Below are 22106 nucleotides of genomic sequence, written 5' to 3'. Positions count from 1 at the left end.
AATTTAGCAAACATTCTCCCCCAAATAATGTAAATATAATATCCAGAGAGAACCTGTTTTTTTGAATAAGGATCTCTTAGTACAGTACAGTGTCCTTTATTGTTTTCCACCTTAAAATTAAGTTAAATGTATTTACCTCATGATCCTCACCAGGGGAGCTTTGATAACCAACCTAGTGGTAAGAAGTTGTGCTGCAAACCCAAATGCACACATTACCAGTCTACCGTTTGCTGTGTAGGAGACAGATGAGTGGTCTCCTCCCAAGCAGTTTACTGCCTCTGCAAACCTGCTGGAGAGTCAGGTCTGACTCTAGACTGACGTTACACTTACCAACAATAACCACCTCATGATAATGGAAAGTTTTATGCATAAATTCCAGCTTTGCTGTAGTGCCTTTAATCTTTTGAGTGTCCCTTGCTTGGAAGTGCAAATTTCAATGTATTGAAATATAGGATCTTTGAAAACAGGAGGACTGAGTTTCTGGACACATATCTGTACACACTGACACATGTTGTCAATTTTTTAACAACACCCCTTAGATGATGATGGAAGTAAACTTTCTTTTTGTGTTCTTTTATTTCACAGGATTATACACTCACCATGTATTTCCAGCAATCTTGGAAAGACAAGAGACTTTCTTACTCTGGAATCCCACTAAACCTTACTCTAGACAACAGAGTAGCTGATCAACTCTGGGTACCAGACACCTACTTTCTGAATGACAAGAAATCATTTGTGCATGGGGTTACGGTGAAAAATCGCATGATCCGCCTGCATCCTGATGGAACAGTTCTCTATGGGCTCCGGTAAATGGCTCTATATTGCATGTTTTAATGTTTCTTTTTACCCACTTTTGGAAGGGAGATAAGAGAAGCAAGTAGGACATTATATAAAAATTCTTATATTTAAAATAAAGTTGTCTTAAAGACCAGAAAATGGTCTTTTGGAACCATTTGGGTGAAATCTTGTTCATCAAAGGTCTATTATTTGCCCCAAATTTTGATTAATAAATATAATAATATAAAAATAAACCTTGACCTGCCAAATTTCACTTCTAGTTTGTTGTTACCCACAACATAACTAAGACTGAACTGAAAGCTATCCTGAGTGCTGTGTATAACCACTTCATTATGATAAAGGATTGGGAAGTAATTTGGTAGAAAAAGGAAGAAAAGATTTTGCATTAACTGATAAAATCTGTAGTTGTTTTATTCATTTTTATAAAAGAACTTTAGGTTTCAACTTTTATGTTTAAGTTTATAATCCCATATTTTTTTGAAAAAATATTTGTCTTTATGTTAGTGATTGATAGTTATGGTTATCCAGTTATTTCAGCAATATTTTTAAAGGATCATATTTGCCCATTATATTGTTTTGATGCCCTTGTCTGTATACCTTCCTCAGTTACCAAATTTCTTGTTATTTGGTAGTCCACATTTACAGCAGTAGTTTTTTAAAATCTATTATCTGACTATTTAATGAAGGCCGAGGTGCAAGGTGAAAGTGATGATAACTGTGATAGTTAAGGTTGTGTGTCGGTTATAAGGGTCATAATTTTCAGTGCTCTGGCAAGTGTTGTAATGATACTGTTTGCCAGTTATGTCACAGTACAATTTGGCAGTTATTTAACAATAATATTTAATATTTGGAAGTTGTGTAATGGCGTCATCTTCCATTTTGTGATTTGTTGTTGTCATTTTTGCTTAATATCAATACCCATAACTGAGAAATGAGTGTATAAATGAAGGTGTATTTCTGAATTTTATCCTATTACAGCATTGTATTTGTTGAGTCTTTGACAGCATCACAGTCTTTTGATTACAGTTGTTGAATGGTAAGTTCTAAAGTCATGTAGACCTCCAACTTTGTACTTACATTTGAAAGTTGCTTTGGTAAATAAATAGGTAAAACCTCTTTATTTCCCTATAGCTTTTAGGATCTTGTTTATGTCTACCAAAAAGCACATCTGTTATTATTAGTGTGGATGCCTTCCATCAATGTGGTGACATCTTAAAATACTTAGATTGCTGACCCGGCATATACTTTATTATATTTGTTATAATTGGCACTACTAAAAGATATAATTTGACAAATGAACATTATATATATATATATATATCTTTATTTTTACGTACCTTTAATTTATTTCACCAGTATTGGCTGCATATATTGTTTTGGTTTTTGTTTATTTTATGAATGAAGAATAAGGTCAAAGTAAATTATTCAGTGCAGTTAATAATACACAATAACAAGGTACATAAGTTTTCATTTAAAAGATTAGACAATTTCTAAAAAACTAATATCAAGTTCTACTAAAGTGCTTTGTGAATTGTGGCATGTGGTTGTAGGATTTATAAACTTACAGTTACTTAGAATTTCTAATCATGCTTAATCATGCTTCATCTGACATACTTTGGGCATGTTGCAAAGTGGTACCAATCCTTGGAGAGGAACATGATGCATGCTTGAGAGGGTGGAGGGACAGCGCAGGAGAGGAAGATCCGCAACGAGATGGAGTGATTCCGTGACTGGGGTAATGGGGGTAGGTGTGTCAGAGATAGTAAGATTGGCACAGGATAGAACAGGGTTTAGGGATGGCACATAATAACAACAACCAGAACAACAAATTATGCTGTTTTGGGGAATTCCTTTAAAAAGAGGATTAAAATGTATACTCACAAACTCCACTGTTCTTAAAACCTAAAATTTCAGAGTGTCGACAAATACCCAAAAGTCATTTCATGACCCAGAATTCCAAGCTAAGTTTGCTGACACAAAAACAATAGTAAGTGAAAAAAAGTGGAGTTTTTATTTAACTTCTGATCCTAAGATTTCATTTGTTGATAGTTTTTGTCTTTATTTTCAAAGTAAAATTGGTTATTATTGACAAAATTATTTTTTGTATTTGTTAACTTGTTTAGTATTCTTCACCTGTTAACACACTAAAAGCGTTCAAAACAGTTCAAAAATCTCTGCACTGAAAGTCTGTTGGAAAAATGTAATAAGCAGTCCTCTTTGAGTACCAGTAGTTACTACAGCAAAAATGTACTAATTTTAGATTGTGTTTGTCATTAGTGGTGGTGCACACACTAGGAATTGGTTTTAACTTTTCTGCTGGGTAAAACTTCTATCTGGTTTACGTAAAACTTAAATTATTAAATTGCCCTTTTATTGTATTCTAGAAGAATAGCTCATTAAGTGACTTAATATATCTACTATACTGTTTAATCTAGAATGATTTCTGTTTTTAAAATAAATGAACTAAACTTTTCAAGCAAGATATATATTGCATTCTCTATTTATCATCTCACTTTAACATTTCCTAATTTATTATTAGTCTCTATTGCGATGGGAAAGTCTGCTGTTAGGGACCACTCCAGGGTACTGAAGAGCAATGGTGTCACTCTGGAGATTAAGGTGTGTCGGATACAGGCTATAGTCCTTGCAATCACTTGTTATGCATCAGAGAGTTGGACAATGACTAGGGAGGATAGAAGGAGAAATGACGCCTTTGAGCTGTGGTGCTGGAGAAGAGTACTGAATGTACCATGGCCTGCCAAGAAAACAAACAGATTCATCCTAGAGAGTGTTAAACCAGGCTGCTCCTTGGAGGCAAGGATTCTGGGGCTTCATCTGACATACTTTGGACATGTTGTAAGGAGGGACATGTCCTTGGAGAGGGACACCATGCTTGGTACGGTGGAGGGACAGCGCAAGAGGGGAAGTCCCTCTATGAGGTGGATTGATTCAGTGACGGGAGTAATCGGGATGGGTGTGTCAAGAGGCAGTGTGATTGGCACAGGATAGAGCAGGGTTTAGGGCTGTTGTAAATAGGGTTGCTATGAGTCGGAAGCGACTCGACGGCACATAACAACAACAATAACAACCAGTGTGAATTATGCGCAAGAAGAAAAATAGTAGAGAACAATAAAATTTAGTACACCTCATTTTAAAACTAGAAAAACTGAGGCTTGAAAGTAAGTAAGGCCTTTGCTCAGAGAACACAGTAAAACAATGGAATAGTTGTTATTACTGTTATGTTCCATTGAGTCAAGTATGACTTATAGCAGCCCTATGAATCACACATCTGAACCCTCGCCTACCCTGTGCCATCCTCACCATGTCTGACATACTTCAGCTCATTTCAGCAGTTGCTGTGTCAGTCCATCTCATTGAAGGTCTTCCTCTCTTTTGCTGACCTTCCTTGTCTCCAAGGATAGCTCCTCACAACAGGCCCAAAGTATGTGAGATGAAGCTTTGTTGGGTTTTTTGTTACTGATTTATTTATAAAGTTTGAATACATTGTTTTTCACAAAAGATCCTTCCCATTTCCTTCACCCTACCCACCCATCGAATTGTGCAAACCCTAAGATTAACACCCTATACCCCATCTTCACCCCTCTATTTCCATCCCCATCCTTTGGATCCTCGCACTCATTCTATAATAATTGTTTTTATTTTACAGTATTTGTCCTTGTGGAACTGAGTTAGTTCACTCAGCATTATGCTCTCCAGTCCCTCCCAAGTTAGGTAGTAATTTACAAAATCATTGCTCCTGCATGTGGCATAGTATTCCCTTGTATGAATGTATCGCAGCTTCTCAATTAATTCATTTATGGTTGGACACTTGGGCTCGTTCCGTGTTCTTAAGGTGATGAATAATGCTGCTACAAACATTGGAGTACAAGTTTCCATTTAAGCTTCTGTTCTCATTTTCTTGGAGTATATTCCAAGCAATGATATAGCTGGGTATATATGGAATTTCTATGTTCAGCTTTTTGAGGAAGCACCAAACTGCCTGCCAGAGTGGTTGTGCCATGGTTCTTTCACCACTTCTACTCAGTATTGTACTGGAAGTATTTGCGAGGGCAATATGACAAGAGAAGGAAATAAAAGGCATTTAGAGGAAATAAAAGGCATTTAGATCAGCAAAGAGATGGTTAAACTATCATTATACGCAGATGATATGATAGTGTACACAGAAAACCCCAAAGACTGAACAAAAAACTGTTAGAGCTAGTAGGCCTATTAAGTAGCATGACAGGATATAAAATCAATATCCAAAAATCAGAGGGAATCCTCTATAGTGACAAAGAGAACTCAGAGAAGGAAACCAAGAAAGTAATATAATTTAAAATAGCCAACCACAAATCGATATACTTGGGAGTGAACCTAACTAGAGATACAAAAAACCTATACAAAGAAAACTACAGAACATTTCTGCAAGATACAATAAAAAGACCTAAATAAATGGGAAAATGCGCCTTGTTTATGGATAGGAAGACTCAATATTGTGAGAATGACAATGCTACCAGAAGTAATCTACATATTCAATGCAATTCCAATACATATACCAAATTCATTTTTCAAGATCAAAAGGGAAATTTATTCAAGTTTATTTGGAGAGTAAAGGGACCCTGAATAAGCAAAACACTTCTAGAAACAAAAATGAAGTGGGAGGCCTAGCACTCCCTAATCTCAAAACCTACTACACAGTGATAGTAAGCAAAAACAGCATTGTAACTTGTATAATGACAGGCACATACAGCAATGGAACAGAATTGAGAACCCAGAAATTGACACAGCTGTCTATGATCAACAAGGAAATAAAACCTATCAAATGGGGAAATAACAAGCTCTTCAACAAGAGATGAAACTTTGTTATCTTTGCTACCAAGAAGTATTCTTGCTTTACTTTCTCAAAGACATATCTGTTTGTTCTTTTGACAGATATTCAGATATTGTATCTTTTGAGTATTCAGTACTCTTCTCTGATACCATAACTCCAAGACATTAGTTCTTATGCAATCTTTATTCATTGTTGAGCTCTCAGATACATTGCAAGTAATGGAAAGACCATGGCCCAAGTGAAGTACTCCTTACTTTTGAAACTGACATCATTGCTCCTCAGTAATCTGGAGAGGTACATGACTAAGGACTTGCTCAACGCTTTATGTCTTCTGATATACCCTATGATGTTGATTGTGGATATAACTAAGATGAAATGAATTGACAATGTCAGTCTTTCTCCAGCTCTCGTGATGTTGCATATCAGTCCAGTGTTGAGGGGTTTTGGCTTCTTGATGTTGAGATGCAATATATATTGCTCTTATATTGGGAGCTCTGGTCACCTCATGGATAAGGAGTTGTATTGCCAATCCAAAGATAGGTAGGTGAAATCCAAAAGTTGCTCCTAGCAATTTATAACCTCTGAAAACCACTGTAGAATCAGCAATGAGTCCAAGTCTCTTTATCATTGTACCTTTCTTTCCCCATTTCACTGACTTTCACATGTCCTTAAGAGACAGAACTTCTTCAAAGTTGTACAACATCATTTTGTCCTCTTTGGGGTCAGCACAGTAGTTGTTAGCTTACATAAAGCTTGTGGACAAGTAGTCTTTCTAAAGATAAATAAAAGCTACTCCCCTATTTTATATTATATATCATATATCATATATCATATATCATATATCATATATCATATACCATATATCATATATTATATCGAAGCTCCCCTATGATCTGATCTGTTTGTGGCTCCAACTCTCAATAAGAGTGTCATAAAATCTTCTTCTCCTCTCTTTCTCCTGATCATTTCCTCCACAGATTAGTTGTTCCTTTTCCTACTAAATTGTTCCATAATTTCCTATAGTTTCCTAATAATGACTTACAAATTATCAGCTCTTACTACAAATGATAAGCAACTGAGGTTTAGTAAATTTACTTAGCTTATTCAAGTTGAAGCTGCGAGTAGAGCCCTATTTTAATCCTTTGGTTCTGGCTGTGAAACTTGTTTTGCTTTGCTTTATGGGGTAGCATTGGCTGTAGGTAGTTGTTCCATTAACATCAAGGCAGTACCTCTCAGGCAATTAGAATTCACCAAGTCGTTCCTTTGGAGCAAGACTAGCAGTCTCCGTCCTTAAAATTTACAATCTCAAAATACCCACTTTAGGGCCAGTTTTAAGTCTGTTCTGACTTGATAACAATGAATTTGAGTTTGAGTTTTTGAGAGGAAATAAAAACTAAATCTGTGAGGAAAGCAGTAGAGTGGAAAGGGAAGAAAAGAACAGTATGCTCACTTCAGTTTGTCCAAAAGAATGTTCTAAGTATTAAAAATGGTCAGTATCCAATAAACGAGATGCAAATCAAAACCACAATGAGATACCATCTCACTCCAGTAGCAGTGGCAAAGTTTAACTGGATAGCAATAAGTGTTGAAGAGAACATGGAGAAGATTGGAATTCTTTTACATTGTTGGTGGAATTATAAAAAGGTGCAACCACTTTGGAAGGCAGTTTGATGTTTCCTCAGAAAGCTGAGCTTAGAAATTCCATGCAACCCAGCTACTCCACTGAAAAAAATAAGAACTGAGGCACTAACAGAGACTTGAACATGAGTGTTCATGGCAGCATTATTCACCACCGCAAGAACATGGAAACAACCCAGATGTCCAACTACAATCGAAAGGATTGAGAAACTATGGTACATTCACAGATGGAATATTATGCAGCATGCAGGAGAAATGATTTTAAAAATCACTACCTAATTCGGGAGAGGCTGGAGAGCATTATGCTAAGTAAACTAACTCAGTTCCATAAGGACAAATATTGTATAACAACATTATTGTAGAATGAGTATGAGGATCCAAGGCGGTGGGGGAAAGTTGGGAGCAGATGGGTGAGGATGGGCAGGGGAGTGATAATCATAGGATCACCCAATTTGATGGGTAGAGGGAGGGGTGGGTAAAGAAAATGGGAAAGATCTAGTGTGAAAAACAATGTATAGGAACTTTGTAAGTAAACCAGTATAAAATAAAAATTATTTAAATTTTTTTTAAAAGTACAGAATTTCTTTGTGGTAACTTCTTCAGCTATATGTAACTACCATACACATATACTAGAAAATCCTTATCATGTAGTAGTATCTTTCTAAGTGCTGGAACTGGGAAAAGTGGTTCATAATATCATTATGAGTCTTAGTTGACTCAACAGCAGTAAAAAGCAATAAACCACTAAGATTTTTTTTTTCATAAAAACTCTTGGTACTCTAAAATAGCTGATTGATGTCAGAACCAGCTCATCGCTGACATTCTAGCTGATCATCAGAGGCAGTAAATCACACAGGAGGAGACTAGTATTCCCTCTCTTATGTTACATCTGGTGGGTTTGAACCATATATCTTTGGGATGGTGTGGCACAGCTTCTTACCACTACACCACTTATAAACCATAGTCATATCAAAATACCTTGCCTTCTCTGCCCCCTAACATACTTTCTCTCTACTATGTCCCCTCATCATATTCCTTTTTCTTAAAAATACCTTTGAAATTCTATTTACATCTAGAAGATTTTTAAAATCTTCTTAACCAAATAAAAATTGAATATACCACTATGTTTCACTCTCATGTAAGCGTGTGGAATTTATTATGCTTTTGTTAAGTTTTCTCTTTCTATGGCTTAGTTATTTGTACAGCTTTTGTGAAATGCAAACAAAATTGTGTACTTGTTTAAAACTGTGAACTGTATGTCTTTCAGCTTTGCATACCCTCTCTCAAACCATATAGATGTCTGTTATATTTCTGAGAAATTGAAATGAAAATTTTAGAATGCACTCATCTGATCTTGATAGTTGTCAGCTGCAATATTTCCCATGTCTAAATCATGGTTTTTAACCAAAGATCAATTATCACTACTAATGACCAGATGTGTTCTGCCTCTTGTCCAGACTTGCTCCAGCTGGCTGCACATACATTGTCTCTAAGACTCAGCCATGTGGCTGCTCAGAGACTATGTTTATCTTTTCCTGAAAAGGCAGGAATTCAATGACTTAATTATGAGGCGGCAATTAGTGATTTACTGTCCTTGAGATTGTCTTTTCTTTTGCCTTTCCGCTTAACCCCTAGCCATTGCTTTCTCTGAAAAGGTCCACAGTACTTCTTTACCTTGTCATCTAGTGGAATCCAGCCCAAACTGTAAGCATATATATATAGGCATCATTTTAACAAATATTCTAAATTAAATAGCAGTCCTGTCTTGGCAGAAAGCAGAGAATATCAGAGGTATGTCTATCTGTGCTTCATTGATTAGGAATGGGAATCCCAGAATATTTGATTGTTCTTATGTGAAACTTATACTTGGGCCAGGAGGCAGTCATCAGAACAGAGCGAGGAAACACTGTAAGATTCAAAATTGGGAAGGGTGACACCAGGCATGTGTTCTATTGCCATACCTTTTCAATCTATATGCAGAACAGGTTATTCAGGAGGCGGGGCTTTATGAGGAGAAGCATGGCATCTGGATTGGAGGTAGATTCATCAACAATTTGCATTTGCAAATGACACAACCCTGCTGCTGAAACTGAGGGGGACCTGAAGCACATGCTACAGAAGATCAAGAACTGCCTTCACTATGGGTTAAAGTTCAATATCAAGGAAACAAAGATTCTTACCACTAGGCTGACTGGCAGCATTGTGATGGATGGTGAAGAGGTTGAGATAGTTAACAGTTTTAGTTTACTTGACTTCACAGTCATCACTCTTGGTACCAGCAACCAGGAAATCAAGAGACAAATTGCACTGGGAAAGTAAACTGTCAGGGACCTCTCCAGAATCCTGAAGAGCAACAACATAAGACTAGAGGCCAAGGTGCACCTGATCTGGGCCAAAGTCTTTGCAATTGCATGCTATGAGTTGGAGAGCTGGACGGTGACTAGGGGTGATAGAAAGAATTGATGGCTTTGAGCTGTGATGCTGGAGAAGAGTGTTGAATATGGACTGCTAGGAGAATAAGCAGGTTTGTGCTGGAGAGGGTGAAACCAGGCTGCTCCTTGGAGGCAAGGATTCTGAAGCTTCGTCTGACATACTTTGGGAATGTTGCAAGGTGGGACCAGTCCTTAGAGAGGGAAATCATGTTTGGGAAAATGGAAGGACAGTGCAGGAGAAGAAGATCCTTGATGAGATGGATCGATTCAGTGATTGGGGTAATGATAGTAGGTGTGTCAGAGACAGTATGGCATAGGATAGAGCAAGGTTTAAGGCTCTTATACATAGGGTCTCTATGAGTTGCAAGCGACTCAATGGCACATAACAACAACAACAATGTGGAATGTAATCAGTATGATGTCTCTAAGTAATTGAAAGTGTATGTACATCAAACTGTGTATTATGTTTCATCATATTTAAAACTTCAATGAGATGGGGTACAGGCTATTATTTTTCAGTTACACTATGAGTTATGTACCATTATTATGCTCATGTTACAGATACCAATACTGAAAATTTCAAGATAATTTTTCTTACCTCAAATTGTAAGGGTTTGATACAGGCCAGGGTCTTCGCAATCACCTGTTATGCATCAGAGAGTTGGACAATGACCAAGGAGGATAGAAGGAGAACTGATGCCTTTGAGCTGTGGTGCTGGAGAAGAGTGTTGAGAATACCATGGACTGCTAGGAAAACAAATAGATTTGTCCTGGAGAGTGTTAAACTGGGTGGCTCCTTGGAGGCAAGGATTCTGAGGCTTCGTCTGACATACTTTGGATATGTTGTGAGGAGAGACCGGTCCTTAGAGAGGGACATCATGCTTGGAAGGGTGGAGGGACAGCACAGGAGAGGAAGGCCCTCTATGAGGTGGATTGATTTAGTGACTGGGATAATTGGGATGGGAGTGTCAGAGACAGTGTGATTGGCACAGGACAGAGCAGAGTTTAGGGCTGTTGTATATAGGGTCTCTATGAGTCACAGGCGACTCGACGGCACATAACAACAACACCAACAACAACAAAGCGTACTTTGGAAAATCTCAGGTTGTCATAAAGAAACAACTCTTCAATGAAAGGAAAAAAGGAACAAAAAAAAAGGAAATAGATAACTAGTAAACCATGTATGGGGATGCAAGGAGGGGAGGGTGGGAGCAGAGGGGTAAGGGGGGGGAGGGTTATCACAGAGTCACATAATTTGATAGGTGGAGGGAGAGGGTGGGTAAAAGAAATGGGAAAGATTCAGTGTGAAAAAAACAATGCATAAGAACTTTGTAACAACAACAACAACAACAAGTAAACCTGTGTAAAATAAAAATTTTAATTAAAAAAAAAAAAGATTCTCACCACTGGGACTATTGGCAGCTTCATGATGGATGGAGAAGAGATTGAGATTGTTGATGGCTTTAGCTTGCTTGGTTCTACAATCAAGACTCTTGGTACCAGCAACCAAGAAATCAAAAGATGAATGGCATTGGGAAATTCTGCTGCCAGGGACCTCTCTAGCTTGCTAAAGAGCAAAAATATCAGTCTGGAAACTAAGGTGTGACTGATCCAGGTATGGTCTTTGCAATTACTTGCTATGCATCCAAGACCTAGACATTAACTAAGGATGATAGAAGAAGGACCAGTGCTTTTGAGCTGTAGTGCTGAAGAAGGTTGTTGAACATGCAGTGGACTGCCAGGAGAACAAACATGTCTGTCCTGGAGAGGATAAAAACATGCTGCTCCCTGGAGGCAAGAATTTTCAGGGTCAATTTCACATACTTTTGGCACGTGGCCATGAGGGACATGTCCTTGGAGATGAAAATTAGGCTTGAAAGGGTGGAGGGATAGCGCAGTAGAGGAAGACCTCTGATGAGATAGTTTGACTCCGTGACTGGAGAAATGGCATTAAGTCTGTCAAATGCAGTTAGTTTGGCTCAGGATAGAGCAGCTTTCAGAGCTTTATGTACGTAGGGTTGCTATAAGTCGCATGCAATTCAATGGCACATAAGGACAACAAACACACCTTCTGTTTCATGGTGCACAAACCATGTCATTTTAATGCCTGTACCCATTTAGTGTAAATGTGTTACTGTGTCTCTTATACTTGAAACTTAACCAGATTTAGGTTAGATACTTTGTTGTTATTGCTTTGTCAAGCATACTTCACACATATTGTGTCCTTTTTTCCCATTAGGAAATAAAAAATGTATAGTAGATTACTGTTCATTACAGTAAGCTCATTAATTTTTTTACCTAATGGTTTTAGATCCGTGTTCCTCGGTTGTTCGTGGGGTTTTCAGAGCCTGCTATTTTAGAAGTGAATGACCTATCCTTCTTCCTACTGTGTCTTAATCTGAGAGCTCTGCTGAAGCCTGTCTACCATCAGTGCCCCCTCTGGCATTTGACACACTGGAGGCACAGCCTTTGCCATCACAACACCCACAACCTCAGCACAGCAGGCGGACACAAGTGCTGTACTAATTAGAACAATGATCAGGAAGAATACAGATACCCATGGGACAAAGTGATGAGCAGATCATGCCACCAGCACAACAAACTGATGCAGAGAAGTCTCACAGTTTAGGAAGTACTGAGTCTGAATCCAGGTACCAGCTCTAGGGAAGGTTTTTCTCTCTGTGACAGTTCTGGAGGAAGGTCCTTGTCTCTGAGCTTCTTTCCTAAACTCTTGTGTGAGTGAGTGTGTCTCCTCTTCCATTTGAGGCACATGGATTATGTCCCAGGTGAGGGCAATGTCTCTCCTGGATCTGATATGTTAGTATTCTCATTATTTGGCCTGAGGACTCAAAGTGGAGATGGGCATAAGAACTTTTCTTGTTTGTAATCCCTGGAGCTGTCATCAAGGCCTCGAGGAATTAGAAAAACAAACAAACAAAAAACCCAAAACAAAACAACACAACAAAAACCCAACAAACCATAAAAGACAGATATGACTTGGCGAAGGTGAAGCCAGATTGCTCCTTGGAAGCAAGGATGGTAAAGCTTCCTTTTGCATATTTTAGGCATGTTGCTAGGAGAAGCTTCTCCTTGGAGACGTACATCATGCTTGGAAAGGTGGAGATATAGCAGAGAGGAAGACCCTCAGCCAGGTAGATTGGCACAGTGACTGCAGCATTGGACTTCAGTGTGTGAGAGATTGTGATGTTGGGACAGGATAGAGCAGTGTCCAGATCTGTTCACAGGGTTGCTGTAATTTGTACTTGGCTCAACGGTACCTAACAACAACAGCAACAATGCTGTTAGAAGCCACAGATGATTGTTGCCTAGATTTACTTAGAGCTTGCAAAATTATAATATCCTTATTATTAATATGTTAATTTTTATTGCTTATTGTCTATAATTATTTTCTAAAAAATGTTCCCTAATTATTTATTTATTCCTGAGAAGTGTTTTGTTCCATAAAAGCAAGATAAATCCTTGGGGTTTTTTGGTTTGTTTTTTTTTAGCATTTCTTAAAATAACAAGTTGTTTACCTGGAATTCCCCAGATGTGCCTGCTGAGACTTGGCATTTTGTTATTTGTTAAGTTTATCATTATGAAGCATTGGGTTTTAACAGGTATATATAATTAAGTTTGTTGCAACTATTATAGTTTTTAATGTTCACTTTTTTCCTTATTTTTTGGTCAGTGGCTCTTCTTCTAAGCTGATTCCCGAGATTTTGTCCTTAATGTGATCTCAGTAATTGGTGATAGCTTTCTTGTTTCCCAGTGCATCAAGATATTCTAGATTCAATTTGTGTACTCCCAGTTCCAAAATATTATTAATTCACTCTTATATTACTAATTCAGATAGAGGATCATAGAACTTTCAAAAAATTCTTTTGTTTGGTATTATTTTCTTTTTAATTAATATTTTATTTTTCCTTTTCTATTGATTAATATACAATCATTTGTTTACATTGTGTTTTATTCATGTATGCTGTGTTTTATTAAATCTTTCAATTACACTGTGTTTTATGCAGTCATTCACATGTACTGTATGTCATAGGTCATGGCACTAGGCTTATTATAGCTACTGTCAGATAGATCTTGGCTGAAAGCAGAGAGTACCAGAGGATTGTCTTTCTGTGCTTCATTGACTATGCAAAAGCTTTTGACTGTGTGTATCAAAACAAACTGTGGCTGACTCTGAGAAGAGTGGGAATCGCAGAACACTTGATTGTGCTTATGTGAAACCTATACTTGGACCCAGAGGCAGTCATCAGTACAGAGCCAGGAAACACTGCATGGTTCCAAATTGGGAAGAATATGTGTCAAGGATGTGTCCTATCTCCATATTTTTTTCAATCTATGTGCGGAACAGATTATCTGGGAGGCTGGTCTCAATGAGGAGAAGTGTGGTGTCAGGATTGGAGGTAGACTCATCACCAATCTGCGTTATGCAGATGACACAACCCTGCTTGCTAAAACAGAGGAGGACGTGAAGCACCTGCTGCAGAAAGTCAAGGACTGCAGCCTTCAATATGACTTGAAGCACAACATAAAAAACAAAACAAAAGCCCCACTTCTCACCACTGGGCTGATTGGTAGCAGAATCGTAGATGGGGAGGAGATTGAGATTGTTGACAGCTTCGGTTTGCTTGGCTGTACAATCAACACTCTTGATACCAGAAGCCAGGAAATTAAAAGACGAATTACATTGGGAAAGTCTGCTGTCAGAGGCCTTTCCAAAGTACTGAGGAGCAGTGATATCAGTCTGGAGACTACAGTGCACCTGATACAGACCATGGTCAATGCAATTACTTATTATGCAACAGAGACCGGGACAATGACTAGGGATGATACAAGGAGAATTGATGTCTTTGAGCTGTGGTGCTGGAGAAGATTATTGAATATACCATAGTCTGCTAGGAGAACACACAAGTTCATCCTGGAGAGGGTGAAGCCAGGCTGCTCCTTGGAGGCAAGGATTCTGAAGCTTCATCTGACATTGGATATGTTTCAAGGCAGGATCAGTCCTTAAAGAGGAATGTCATGCTTCGGAAGATGGAGGGACAGCACAGGAGAGAAAGACCCTCGATGAGATGGATTGGTTCAGTGACTGGGGTAGTGGGGATAGGTGTGTTGGAGACAATAGGATTGGCAAGGGACAGAGCAGGGTTTAGGCCTGTTGTACATAGGTTCACTATGAGTTGCAGGCAACTTGATGGCACACAACAGCAACAACAACAATCATTATTGATTTATACTCAATATCCCTGTTTCTTTGAATCCCCATTAAGTATTTTGATTCCTTCACACCCCAGTCTGCCCACTAACTCTTCTATTCCCCACTTTTCTTTCCTTCTCCTTTCCCTTTGGATATTCACACTCCCATGTAGCTAATTATCCTTCCATTTTACAATAAACGTTTTATGCAGAATTTGTCCTTATGAAACTTAGTTCACTCAACATAATTCTCTCTGGAGTCTTCCATGTTATATAGTATTTTACAAAATCATTTTTAGTGCTGCATACTATTCCATTGCATGACTATACCACAATTTCTCAATCTATTCATTTGTTGATGGGCATTTGGGCTGTTTCTATTTTACTGCTATTTTTAAATAATGCTGCTGTAAGCATAGGTGTACATATTTCTGTTCAAGCCTCAGGTTTCATGTTCTTGGAGAATATTCCTAGTAATGGATTAGTTGAGGCATAAGGGATTTCTGAAGCTTCGTCTGGCATACTGTGGACATGATGCAAGGCGGGATCAGTTTTTAGAGAGGGATGTCATGCTTGGGAGGGTGGAGAGACAGCACAGGAGAGAAAAACCCTCGATAAGATGTATTGAGTTAGTCACTAGGATAATGGGGGCAGGTGTGCTGGAGTCCATAAGATTGGCAAGGGATAGAAAAGGGTTTAGGGCTGTTGTACAAATATAGTCTATCTACTACTTGACGGCACTTAACAATATATATATATATACACACACACACAAACATATATTCACACATACACACATTTATACACATATATACAAATATACATATATATATACACATCACACACAAACATACACAGATATATAGATATATAGATATATAGATATATAGATATATAGATATATAACAGTAGTGGCATCCATGCCTCTGGGAACTCTATAAACTTTGAGAAACGACAGTAGTTATAGAAAGGTTGCTTCGGGTCTTTTGTTCATAGGGTCACTATCAGTAGAGCATGACCAAGTGTATAGTCTGGGTTTATATTTCTTATAAAAAGTATTTTGAGGAGAGTGGGAGTCCTATAACACTTGACTGTGCTTATGCTAAACCCATACTTGGACCTTGAGGCAGTCTTCAGAATAGAAAAAGGAAACACTGCATAGTTCAGAATCAAGAAAGTAGTGTTAGGGATGCTTCCTGTCTCCATACCTTTTAAATCTATATGAAGAACAAATCTTTCCCATTCTTCTCAAAATTAGCCACAATTTGTTGTGATCCATATATCAAATGTTTCTGCATAGTCAACAAAACACAGATATATAGTTTATATATAATGGAAATAAAAAGATAAATTGCATTGGGAAATATGCTGTCAAGGACCTCTCCTGAGTACTGAAGAGCAACATTGTCAGTCTGGTGACTAAGGTTCACCTTATAGAGGCCATGTTACTTGCTGTTCATTAGAGACCTGAACAATGACTAAGAATGACAGAAGAAGAATCAATGCCTTTCAGGTGTGGTGTGGAAGAAGAATATTGAATTATAGGAAAACAAATAGGTCTGTCTTGGAGAAGGCGAAACCAGGCTGCTTCTTGTAGCCAAGGATTTTGAGCTCTCTCTCACATACTTTTAGCATGTTGCCAGGAGAGACCAGTCCTTGGAGATGGATATCATGCTTGTAAGGGTGAAAGGACAGTGCAAGAGAGGAAGACCCTGTATTAAAAAGATTGACTTAGTAACTGGAGTAATGGGGTAAGTGTGTCAGAGACAATTAAATTGGCTCAAGATAAAGCAGGGATTATAGCTGTTGTACTTAGGGTCTCTATGAGTTTCAGGATACTCAAAGGCACATAACTATGACATGAACTATAATATTTATAGAATAAAATTGCCAACATTCTACTTACTTGCTTGCTAAAACTGAGGAAGACTTGGAGCTCTTGCTGCATAAGGTCAAGGACTATAATCTTCAATATGGATTGAATCTCAACATCAAGAAGTCACAGATTCTTACCACTGGACCAATTGACAGCCCCATGATAGATGGAGAAGAGACTGAGGTTGTAAACAATTTCAGCTTGCTCAGTTCTACAATCAGCATTCTTTGTACCAGCAGTCAGGAAATCAAAAGATGAATTGCATTAGGGAAATCTGTTGTCAGGGACCTCTCCAAAATATTGAAAAGCAACGATGTCAGTCTAGAATCCAGGCCATGGTCTTCATAATCACTTGTTATGCTTAGTCATAGTCCAACTAAGAAAGACAGAAGAAGAATTAATGCCTTTGAACTGTGCACTGGAGAAGAGTCTTTGAACATACCATAGACCACCAAGAAAATAAATTGATCTGTCTAGGAGAAGGTGAAAGAAGTTTCTCATTTGGAAGCTAGTTATTTGAAGCTCTGTCTTACGTTTTTGGGGCAGGTGGCCAGAAGAGATTGATCCATGGAGAAGGATATATCATGCTCTGAAGGGTAGAGAGACAGCACAAAACAGAAAGATTTTGGATGAGATGGATTGATACAGTAACTGGGGCAATGGAGGATTGGTGTGTTGGAATCAGTGAGACAGGCTCAAGACAGGGCAGGATTCAGAGCTGCTGTACATAGGGCTGCTATGGGTTGCAGGCCACTCGATGGCACATCACCATCACCACCACAACAACATTCTACTATTAACTTTTTGATATATCCCATCTTCCACAAAATCACATTGCTTTGGAGTAGGAACCCACTCATTGCTGATTCTCTGCTTGTTTACGGAGGCTGTAAAATCACATTGGAGGAGACTGCCTGTTGTTCTACCACAGAGCACTGGTGGATTTCACCTGCGAGAGAGGCTTGGGATTTCATTAGCACAACTGCCTGTGTACTATAATGCCACCAAAGTCCCTGCAAAGTACAGCCAAGCTAATATTTTAAGTGACATTTTTAAGTTGAGGAGTTTTCCCAGAGTGCATTGTTAAGCTATTGATTTGGTTCATTTTGCTCTCAGTTTGAATTTTTTATTTAACTTTGTTTCATAATCCTGTAAACATTTACATGGTTCTAAAGTCAAGTTTGGGAGCTCTCATGGTCTAGTGGCAAGAAGCTGCGTGGTAATCCTGAAGCTCATGGTTTAAGTCTACCAGCTGCTCCACAGGAGATGGGCAGTCTCCTTCCGTTTGATTAACCACCTCTGAAAACCCGAAAGAGGGTCAGCTATGGATCAGTTCTGATTTGATGAACACAACAGCAACAAAGTCAAATTAGGCAGCTCTGGTGGCCTAGTGGCAAGAAGCTGTGCTACAGTTCTGAAGACGTGCAGTTGGAATCCACCAGTTGCTCTGCAGGAGAAGGCTGGACAGTCTCCTTTCATATGATTAACTGCCTCTGAGAACACGCTGTAGGGTCACGCGTAGGTCAGATCTGACTCAACAGCACACAACAATGACAAAGTCAAATTACAAGCCAAAAAAGTTTTCATTTTATAACTGTCACCTCTTTCCAAATCTGTTTCCCTCGGACTGTCACTTGTAAAAAAGAAAATAAATTTAAAAAAAAACTCCCTTATACTGCAATTTACACATATATATCCTCATATTCAGTACTTTTACTTGAAGAAAAGTGACAAAAATGTACTCACTACTCTTACCTTATAATTTTGCAAATTACTACAAATGTTAAAAGAGTTCTAAGACCCAAAACTTAGAATATCTAAAAATGGCTATTATTTAATTTGGTTTCAAGCACACACTATTAACTCCAGCTTCCAAAGGGAAGCTTCATAGCTTCTGGTTTCAGAAGAGCCTAAAGTTAGCCAGAAACTAGTGGCCTGATGCAGCCTTCGGGAACCCTTCTGCCATATTTACTTACCTAGCTCTAGTCTCAATCATAGTTTGATGCTCTTGACAGTTCCTGGCCATGGGCTATACATGAGAGCAGAATCTATGTCTACACCACTTGAATATAAATGAGAGAAAGAGTTTCCACTGAGTATCATCTTATTTTGCCTTGGCTCTCGAGATAAACTACAGTAAAAAGTAGAGGCAATTATCTTAATAATACAGGTCCAAAACTAATAACCACTGTTTATTTTTGACCCAGTTTTGGAGTCTTAAATGTTGTATATTAGATATCTACATTGATTGTAAACCTGGGGGGAAGAGAAAAGGCTTTTCTCTCCCACTGACTTTATCTATATAGAGTTGGGTTTGATTATATTTAAGAGTACTGACCAGATCGCACAGAGCTTATTGTATAATATGCCAGACAAAAATATGTTGAGTTGATGGCAGAGAATGAATATGCGAGCTCATATTGTATCTGCAGAGAAGGACTGGCTGATCTTGATAAATGCAGCCCATTAAGAGAAAGATGCTGATTGGTTCGAATGGAGGAGAGAACAGCAGGCTGTACATAAAGAATATGTGGCTGACTTTATTTGAAAGATGCCTGGAGACTGTCTTTACAGTTCTCACCAAGGGCACAGGATTGCTTCTCTCTCCAGTGTAGTTGACTTATATTTAGGAGTTTCATCAAGAGAGGACAGAGAGAACTATTAAAAATGTGCTCTTGTAAAGCACAGTTTGTTACCACCAGGACACCAAAGCTCCCTAGAAAAGTACTGTATCTCCTCAAATTCTTTACCTTCATTGGATCTTTCATTGAAGGATGCCTAATATAGATACTCAGAAAAAAAGAAGGAAGAAGGTATAAGGGTGAGAGAGAATGCAGATAGAACAAAAGAGAAAAAGAAACTGCAATATTAAAGATATGCTATGTGTTTTAAACCTTGATTGTATTGTTGCAAATGAGACCTTTCCCAAGAGGACATAAAAGGTTATGAGAGCCATTTTAGAAACTTTGAAAACAACCCTTTCAGTATCCCTACTTGCTTCATTAAGCCTCAATTTCCAGTTTCTCTGTTTTGGTGCTATCTGCATGATTTCCCCGCAACTGAATACCAATAAATATATATTTTAAATTTTTTATTTTACTTACATACATATGGTTCTGTGTTGTGTGCAGGTGTGATACACACACACACACACACACACACACACACACACACAAAGGTGTTTTAAATTGCAGTTGTTGTGTAGCTCATATTGCCTCCAATTCATACCAACCCTGTGAACAGCACATAGAAACCTTATGCTATCTGGCCCCATCCTCACAATTTTTTTCCCAGGCTTAAACTATGGTTATGGTACTGTGTGCATCCATCTACTGGAGAGTTTTCATCTCTTTCACTGGCCTTCTACTTTTCTGAGCATGATATCTTTTTTTCCAAGGACAGGAAACTCTAAGGACTAGTAGCTCCTATCAACATGTTAAAATTTCAGTATCCTTACCTCTATGAAGGGAGCTCTGGTGGCTTTTAGTGGTAAGAATTTGAACTGCCAAGCTGAAAGCAGATTGTTTGAATCCACCAGCTGCCCCTTGGGACAAAGAAGGGCACTCTCCCCCCATGCCATTTACAGCTTCTGAAAATGTATGCTTTGAGTTGCTTTCCATTTGATGGCATAAGACAATACTGCTCTGTGGAAAATTAATTTTAAAGGAGACATTAAAATTAAGCAAAACTCAGAACACTTGATCGTTCTAATGCGAAACTTATACTTGGATCAGGAGGCAGTCATCAGAACAGAGCAAGGGAACACTGCATGGTTCAAAATTGGGAAGGGCGTATGCCAGGGATGCATCCTATCTCCATACCTTTTCAACCTATATGCAGAACAGATTATCCGGGAGGCTGGGCTCTATGAGGAGAAATGTGGGGTCAGGATTGGTGGACGATTTATCAACAATCTGCGTAATGCGGATGACACAACCCTGCTTGCTGAAATTGAGGAGGACCTGCAGCGCCTGCTGCAGAGTGTCAAGGACTGCAGCCTACAATATGGATTGAGGCTCAATGTCAAGAAGACAAAGATTCTCACCACTGGACCAATTGGCAGCATCAGGATGGATGGTGAAGAGATTGAGATTGTGCACAGCTTTAGTTTGCTTGGCTCCATAGTCAACAGTCTTGGCACCAGCAGCCAGGAAATTAAAAGGCGCATTGCCATGGGAAAGTCTGCTGTTAGGGACCTCTCCAAGGTGCTGAAGAGCAGTGGTGTCTCTCTGGAGACTAAGGTGCGTCTGATACAGGCCATGGTCTTCACAATCACCTGTTATGCATCAGAGAGTTGGACAATGACCAAGGAGGATAGAAGGAGAATTGATGCCTTTGAGCTGTGGTGCTGGAGAAGAGTATTGAGAATACCATGGACTGCTAGGAAAACAAATAGATTTGTCCTGGAGAGGGTTAAACCGGGTGGCTCCTTGGAGGCAAGGATTCTGAGGCTCCATCTAACTTACTTTGGACATGTAGTGAGGAGAGACCGGTCCTTAGAGAGGGACATCATGCTTGGGAGGGTGGAGGGACGGCGCAGGAGAGGAAGGCCCTCTATGAGGTGGATTGATTCAGTGACTGGGATAATTGGGATGGGAGTGTCAGAGACAGTGCGATTGGGACAGGACAGAGCGGAGTTTAGGGCTGTTGTACATAGGGTCGCTATGAGTCGCAGGCGACTCGACGGCACATAACAACAACAACAACAACAATGCATTCTATTGAAACTTAAAAATGTTTACCCATGCTGTACCTACAGTGATATTCCCTCATTTACATACTTGAAACAAACATATTAGCCATTTGATGGATTATTTACTATGGCTAAATAAGTTAATAGAAGTTACAGATTTAGAACATTCACTAGCACAGAGTTAAGGACATAATGTATTGGTTGTGGTGGTGGTGGTGTACTATCGAGTCAGAACTGACCCTCCTGTGGATTTTCAGAGGCATTTAATTGCATGGAGGAGATTGTCCATCTTTCTTCTATGGAACAGCTCGTGGATTTGATCCACATGCCTTCAGGAATGCAATGCAGCTTCTTGCCTCTAGGCTGCCAGAGCTCCTGTACACCTATTTACATATACTTAAATAGAAAATTCACGCTACTTTCATAGTAATAAATACCATGGGGGGGGACAAAGTCAAACTTTCCTTTATTCACCTTCTCCCACATCAAACTAAACTAAGCTTCCTTTAATAAGTATTATGATCTTAAATTGTGATTGGCTCCTTTAGAAGCAACTATTGCAACTATTCCTCCCCCCCCTTGTATTGTGGATTGTTCTGAGGTGTGAGAACTGTTTCATGTTAATAT

At 38.8% G+C, this 22106-nt stretch overlaps 1 protein-coding gene across 4 annotated transcripts in view; it reads left to right on the top strand.

Annotated features, from left to right (window-relative positions):
* Positions 1 to 22106, top strand: part of GABRB1 (gamma-aminobutyric acid (GABA) A receptor, beta 1) — an 878739-nt gene that overhangs the window by 334154 nt on the left and 522479 nt on the right. For all 4 annotated transcript variants that reach the window (XM_006894164.1, XM_006894167.1, XM_006894166.1 and 1 more), the window contains one exon: positions 586 to 806. In XM_006894164.1, coding sequence (XP_006894226.1) covers positions 586 to 806 — 221 coding nt within the window. The remainder of the gene's footprint in view (positions 1 to 585; positions 807 to 22106) is intronic.

The sequence above is a fragment of the Elephantulus edwardii genome, unplaced genomic scaffold, assembly GCF_000299155.1.
Source record: "Elephantulus edwardii isolate Elephantulus edwardi_28Jun2011 unplaced genomic scaffold, EleEdw1.0 scaffold00137, whole genome shotgun sequence".
Lineage (NCBI taxonomy): Eukaryota > Metazoa > Chordata > Mammalia > Macroscelidea > Macroscelididae > Elephantulus > Elephantulus edwardii.
This window is presented reverse-complemented; position numbering and strand designations above follow the sequence as displayed.